Source organism: Nanorana parkeri, unplaced genomic scaffold (genome assembly GCF_000935625.1).
Source record: "Nanorana parkeri isolate BGI_ZX_2015 unplaced genomic scaffold, ASM93562v1 scaffold178, whole genome shotgun sequence".
Classification (NCBI taxonomy): Eukaryota; Metazoa; Chordata; class Amphibia; order Anura; family Dicroglossidae; genus Nanorana; species Nanorana parkeri.
Genome location: NW_017306446.1, coordinates 1,854,007 through 1,860,791, shown reverse-complemented (window position 1 = coordinate 1,860,791; position 6,785 = coordinate 1,854,007). Strand labels below are relative to the sequence as shown.

Sequence of the window (6,785 nt, the reverse complement as noted above, 5' to 3'; positions counted from 1 at the left end):
GAGAGAGAGGGGAAGGGAAGGAGAGAGAGAGGGGAAGGGAAGGAGAGAGAGAGGGGAAGGGAAGGAGAGAGAGAGAGAGGGGGGAAGGGAAGGAGCGTAAAAACATATTTAACAATGTAACACAAGAACACCGATGGACTCTGTCCAACAGAATAACTGTTCCCAGTCTATTGTCATAAAAAATTGGAAGCCAATATTTGGGATTCTTGTACTTTGGATACAATACAGGGGGCTGGCAGCGGGAGAGTTTGTCGGTAGTACATATAATGGAGCGTGTGGTCCATGTATACAGCACACGCGGTGCTATGGTAACCCATATACGACAGTTGCAGTCATGATTGTCCTCCAGAAGGACACTGCTGTCACCTCTACAATCTTTCCCACAATCCTTGTTTTGGGTGCTGCTCTGCCGTGACATACTTCGGCCTGTATAAAACTACAAGACCCAGCATGCACCAGTTTTGGTCTTTCAAGGAATTGTGGGCTCTGTAGTCCCCCAGGCTGCCTAAACCAAGAATGTGTTAATGTTAGAAAGTTTATGACATATTTGCTCCCCTGACAAATCCACCGGCTTGAAGACGTGCAGGGAAGCAACGTGATTATGCAAGGGGAAGCTGGATAAGGACCAGGGAACTCTTACACAGAGGGACAGAACAGACCACAAGTGCGGGTGGGCTCATGTAACCATGGTAACCATTATATTATCTCATAGGCCAGCACATCCTCTTGCTCATTAGCGATGTCTCGGCTTTACCATAGCAACCAGAAGTCTAAACCACTGATGTCTGCTGTTGCCGGGGCAACCATCCATTGACTTCAAGGCCAGTGTAGATTGCCATGGCAACAGCCAATGAGACCAGAGCACACACACAATTAGAGGCTCATACACACGACCCAGTAGAGTCACACATGCGAAAAGATGCTTGAATACACAATGATAGGAATGTACACAAACAAACCACTGATCCAGATATACAGAAGATTCCCCTACCTCCCAACAACGGGTCACCCTCCTAGGCCGGGGCACAAAGTTCATACAGACTAATAGGGGGATATTAATAGGATAAAGCTGATCTCTGTCAAACACTCGGGATCAGTGTGTAAGGTTCCAGGAAGACGAGGGGTGGCATTGTCATAAAGGTTAAACAATGATTTAATTGCAGAGGTAGAAGTGACTGCGACATGCAGGAAGAGATTGCTGCCGCAGCACATCATGCATATAAATCTCGGATTAAGACTCCGGCACTGAGAATCGGCCCGCACATCGAATAATACAGATGTTTAAATACAACTCCCGAATGTATCTAATCATTTCATGTGATTGTAACAATGATATAGGGAGAATGGCACAGTGACACAGGGGGACCCAGAATAATGCGGTCTCGGCGAGAGAGAGAAAAAGGGGGAGAGAGAGAGAGGCAGGGAAATAAAGAGAGGCAGGGAAGAAGAGAGAGGGAGGGGGCCAGAGAAAGGAAGGAGAGACTGTGCAATAGGGGAGAGAGAGAGAAGCGGGGGTGGGCGAGAGAGACTGTGCAATAGGGGAGAGAGAGAGAGGCCAAGATTAATGGAAGAGAGCGCACATGCAAGAAAGAAAAAGAAAGGAAAAAAAAAGGAGGAAAGAGAGAGTCACAGGAAGTCACAATATGGAAGGAGAGGGACAGAGAAGAGATATAAAATATGCACATGTCAAGAAGAAAAGAAATATTACGGTTGTCAGCGGTCTGTGTCATGGAAGAGCATAAGAGTAAACATACAGAATTCTGCACCTGTAATTGGGAGAGATATGGATGCTTCCAGTGCACACCTGGTTCAGAAAATGCTAGTTATCTGGCAGTTTTTGCCTTAATACTTTAAGACATGGCCACAGAATCACATATGTTGAATGGCAGACAAGAGCCAGAACTGCTAATCTGCACACTTGCCGCAGGCACTGACACCTTTAGATGGCGAGCTCAGCAACAGCACTACCCCCATTAACCTGCTACAATCTTCGTGTCAGGAATGCCGTCCAGTATATAATATGTCTCAGTATAAATGTATCAGATTTATTTTGCAGATGTGTAAAGATGATTTAAATGCATTACAATGTACAATGAGAGTTTTACTGCGCACTACTGCAACACATGTAAAGCAGTTACCGCCCTGCAGAGCATCACAACATTCCTGCTCTGCATTGCATCTGCATTAAAACAAAATGTGCATTTCCAATGTTTACCACATCATAGTGTGCTGCCCACTTATTCAGAATTAAATCGGGAGTTTAATCTGCTTATATTTGGCCTTCCCCGGTTCAAGGCTGGTGGGAGGGGAGGCCAGGGTGCTGTACCCAGCTTCCTAAAAACAGGAAGCTTTGGTTACGCTGACATGTGATTCTGAGCCTCTATGATTGAAAGAACTGAAATTCAATGAATGAAAGGAGCAGGCCAGGGACAGTCAGGCTGGGGAGGATAGGACTAGATGATGCTGGGCTTCCTCCAGCCAGGAAATGAGGCAGGCTCAATTTGAATTGCTGCAGCAGTACAGGAGAGGAGCCGCTACAACTGTGCAAGACTAAAGGAAAGGCCGGAATTTAGCTTTAAAGGGATGTCTGAATGCACTGTAGCATTAGGACAAGGCATAATGTGAAAGGGGCCTAAAATGAACCTATTTTTAGGTATTAGGGTGACATTGTAGAGAATGATTCTTATATACAGAAAAGATTGGGAACATGGGTTTAGCCAATTACAAATATATCAGCCACATTCCCATAATCCCCGCAGCAGATCCCCACCCTTACCATGGTCTATAATAAAAACATTACACATGTAGATCAGTCCCCATCGCATTCGCAAATACAGGTTCAGCAGCGCCCTCTAGTGGCAAGTCCGGCTGCAGCAATCAGACATACCTGGAACAGAGTGGTGGTCTGCATGACCCCAGATGTGCAGCACATCTCCCTTATGGAGTGCATGGCCAGCTGAGGACAGCCCAGGTCCAGCACTCGCAGGCCCAACTTACTGGCCAGGATGGGCCCAATGGTTGTGCCGCACGGCACATCATTCCTCACCATGAACTCCTGGTGTAGAAGACAAAATTGTTGTTAGAGAAAGATCCAGTATTCTGTATGTGCGGTATAGAACCAAACAAAACAACAAAATCAATGATCTAAAAAGTCAAGCACTAATATCCTGAATATCCTGCAATTAAAGTGGATCTTCCAGCTACCAAGCCTGCAGGAATAAATGACATATCACAATGTAGCTGAAGGCGTCATGATGAAAATAATCTTTAACGTTTTTAAGTTACCAGAGGAAGAGAAATCTTAGCTCTTGCTTGGTATGGAGAGCAGAAACCTGGCAGCCCTCTGATGTAAACACACAGCGGGTGCTTCTGAGCTGTGGAAGGGACTAAAAATGGACTAGATCGGCCATTCTCAAGCAACCTGTGACGCTCTATCCGGCGTCCCGCCCAACTCACTGACGTCAATGGTTGCCAGGAATACGGCGGGACGCCAGCCAGAGAATCCCATATTGCTCCTGCCAACTGGTGACGTCAGTGAGCTGGGCGGGATGCCGGATAGAGTGTCACAGGTTGCTAAGAGCTCTCAGCAACATGGGACGCTGTGATATTTTAGTTGTGGCTGGAGCCTGGGGGACTGAGTCAGCCCCTGGCGTCTAACATGTCTTAGATAATCCAACAGTGAAAATGCCCTACCATAATTCCCAACTGTTCCAGTCCCCCCCCCCCATGGCAGTTTTGGGGGTTCCTGCCCACCTTTGTGTGTTCCAGCTACTCTTGTTACATTCTCCATAATATAAAATAAATAATAAATCAAGTAGGGATGGTGGGAGCCCCTCATAATGGGAACAGCGGGGGTACAGAACCGGGAACTCAGTACAGGGATGATGGGAGCCCCTCATAATGGGAACAGCGGGGGTACAGAACCGGGAACTCAGTACAGGGATGATGGGAGCCCCTCATAATGGGAACAGCGGGGGTACAGAACCGGGAACTCAGTACAGGGATGATGGGAGCCCCTCATAATGGGAACAGCGGGGGTACAGAACCGGGAACTCAGTACAGGGATGATGGGAGCCCCTCATAATGGGAACAGCGGGGGTACAGAACCGGGAACTCAGTACAGGGATGATGGGAGCCCCTCATAATGGGAACAGCGGGGGTACAGAACCGGGAACTCAGTACAGGGATGATGGGAGCCCCTCATAATGGGAACAGCGGGGGTACAGAACCGGGAACTCAGTACAGGGATGATGGGAGCCCCTCATAATGGGAACAGCGGGGGTACAGAACCGGGAACTCAGTACAGGGATGATGGGAGCCCCTCATAATGGGAACAGCAGGGGTACAGACCCAGGAACTCAGCACAGAGATGGTGGGAGCTCCTTATAATGGGCACAGAAGGTGTACAGACCCAGGAACTCAGCACAGGGATAATGGGAGCCCCTCATAATGGGAACAGCGGGGGTACAGAACCGGGAACTCAGTACAGGGATGATGGGAGCCCCTCATAATGGGAACAGCAGGGGTACAGACCCAGGAACTCAGCACAGAGATGGTGGGAGCTCCTTATAATGGGCACAGTGGGAGTACAGACCTGGGAACTCAGCACAGGGATGATGGGAGCCCCTCATAATTCCAGCAAGTATGGAGACCCAGGAAGTCAGCACAGGGATGGTGGGAGCCCCTCATAATGGGCACAGTGGGAGTACAGACCTGGGAACTCAGCACAGGGATGATGGGAGCCCCTCATAATGGGAACAGCGGGGGTGCAGACTTGGGAACTCAGCACAGAGATGGTGGGAGCTCCTTATAATGGGCACAGCAGGTTTACAGACCCGGGAACTCAGCACAGGGATGGTGGGAGCGCCTTATAATGGGAACAGCGGGGGTACAGACCCGGGAACGCAGCACAGGGATGGTGGGAACCCCTTATAATGGGAACAGTGGGGGTACAGACCCGGGAACTCAGCACAGGGATGAAGGCAGCCCCTCATAACTGGCAGAACGGGTGTGCAGAGATCTCACCCCGAGAGATAGAAGAAATGTCATGTGGTTGAACTCCTCAACAACTAACAAATATTTATATGTGAAGTATAGACTGGAGTAAGCTAAGATTGGACTGAATGCCGGAGCGCTATGCGTAATCTCCTATTGCAGGCTGCTGGTTTTTGACATACATTCGCCACCAACCAGGCCTGATTAAAAAGCCAATGTCTGTTCTTAGGGTGTTCTCAATGTCGTGTTCTTCTGTGAATTAGCAATACCTGGAGGGGCACACTGACGCGCCCAGCGATCTCTCTCATCACAGCTTCTGTCACGGCAGTGGAGGCATAACGCTGGTTGCTGTTCACTTTGATGACTGGTCCCTAATAAAATAAAAAAACTAAATGTAAAGCAGAAGCTATGACGATAGGAAATTGCCGCAATTGCAGAGGATAACCACACAAAATGAAAAGTGGTGGATGATCAATCGCAACTTAGAAGCTCACCTTGTGGAAAGCTGGCCGGTGATTCTCCTCGTGTTTATCCCTGCGGAAGAAAACATGTATCTATATGAAGATCTATCTGACATGCACATCATCACTGTGACAGCTATCTGTATTAAATGATACCTAAACCTAAAAACCAGAATGTCATATATTGCAGCTTAGATGTGGTGGCTGCATTAGTTTTCTTTTTCCAGGCTAAGAACATATTCAGCAAGTACAGAAAATACCTGCTGATCTGTCAGAAATGCCGTGTCCTTGTCCCTTCCTGTGAGCTTAACAGAAAGCAAAAACAACCTTATCCTTCTTCTGTAACCTACTAATCAGCCCTTATGTAATGGAGATGAACACAGGCAGACATGTCTGAAGTCCAGCCTGTGTGACCACGATGGCTCCCTCCAAGGGGCATATCTAGAAATGACAGGGCCCCATAGCAAAATTTTGTATTGGGCCCTGTGATTTCTAGTTAGGCCCCTTGCAGAGCCCACCTGAGAGTGACCCTGCAGAGCCCACCATAGACTCTCTATGGTGGGCTCTGCAGGGTCTCAGGTGGGCTGGTCACACGACTGCACACCTCTTACCTGTCAGCCCCGATCCGCCGTCAGCCTACTCCACCGCTGGGCCCCGCCACCTCCTCCACGGTCACTGGCGGGCTCCGCCTCCTCCACCACCGCCACCAGGCCCTGCCTCCTCCTCTTCAGCTGCTGGCTGTCACTGACTCAGCAGCGGCTGCGAGGAGGAATGCGCTGCTGCACAGGTCAGTGATCTGGACAGCGGCGCGTTCCTCCTCATAGCCGCCAGTGACAGCCAGCAGCCTGCGATGCCATAGCAACACAGGAGGCCCGCACGGCATGAGGGGGACCCCTTGGTTCCTTGTCCTGGCCGGGCCCCGCTGTGCCACGGGCCCCATAGCGGCCGCCTGGGTCACTATGGCGATAATTCTGCCACTGTTCCCTCCATAGATACAGTGGATGAGTGAGTGTAGCCGCCCAGGGGCACAAGAAGTGTTTTATTTGCAGGATTACTAGGTAAAAATAAAGTGAAAAGCCCCCTCTAAGAACTGGTAAGCTGTATTGCAAGATGCAATACTTTATCTTGTTTACTCCATGGTAGATGTCAGAGCACAGATCACATACCCCAGCTATTTAGGGACCCCGCGCAGGGCATGATATATGATGTGATGAATATTACCAGCTGCCCCCCTTTAATAGTAAGGAAGGGGTCACCTATGTACTGAAAATGGGACAAGCTATTTAAAGGGCACCTGTAACCCTGGAAGGGGGGTGTTGTCATTCCTTT

General features: G+C 49.2%; 1 protein-coding gene across 3 annotated transcripts in view; it reads right to left on the bottom strand.

Moving 5' to 3' along the window:
• DNPEP (aspartyl aminopeptidase) overlaps positions 1 to 6,785 on the bottom strand; it is a 36,516-nt gene that overhangs the window by 889 nt on the left and 28,842 nt on the right. For all 3 annotated transcript variants that reach the window (XM_018554917.1, XM_018554918.1, XM_018554919.1), the window contains exons 12-14: positions 5,490 to 5,529; positions 5,265 to 5,366; positions 2,888 to 3,055 (exon numbers count right to left, since the gene is read on the bottom strand). In XM_018554917.1, coding sequence (XP_018410419.1) covers positions 2,888 to 3,055; positions 5,265 to 5,366; positions 5,490 to 5,529 — 310 coding nt within the window. The remainder of the gene's footprint in view (positions 1 to 2,887; positions 3,056 to 5,264; positions 5,367 to 5,489; positions 5,530 to 6,785) is intronic.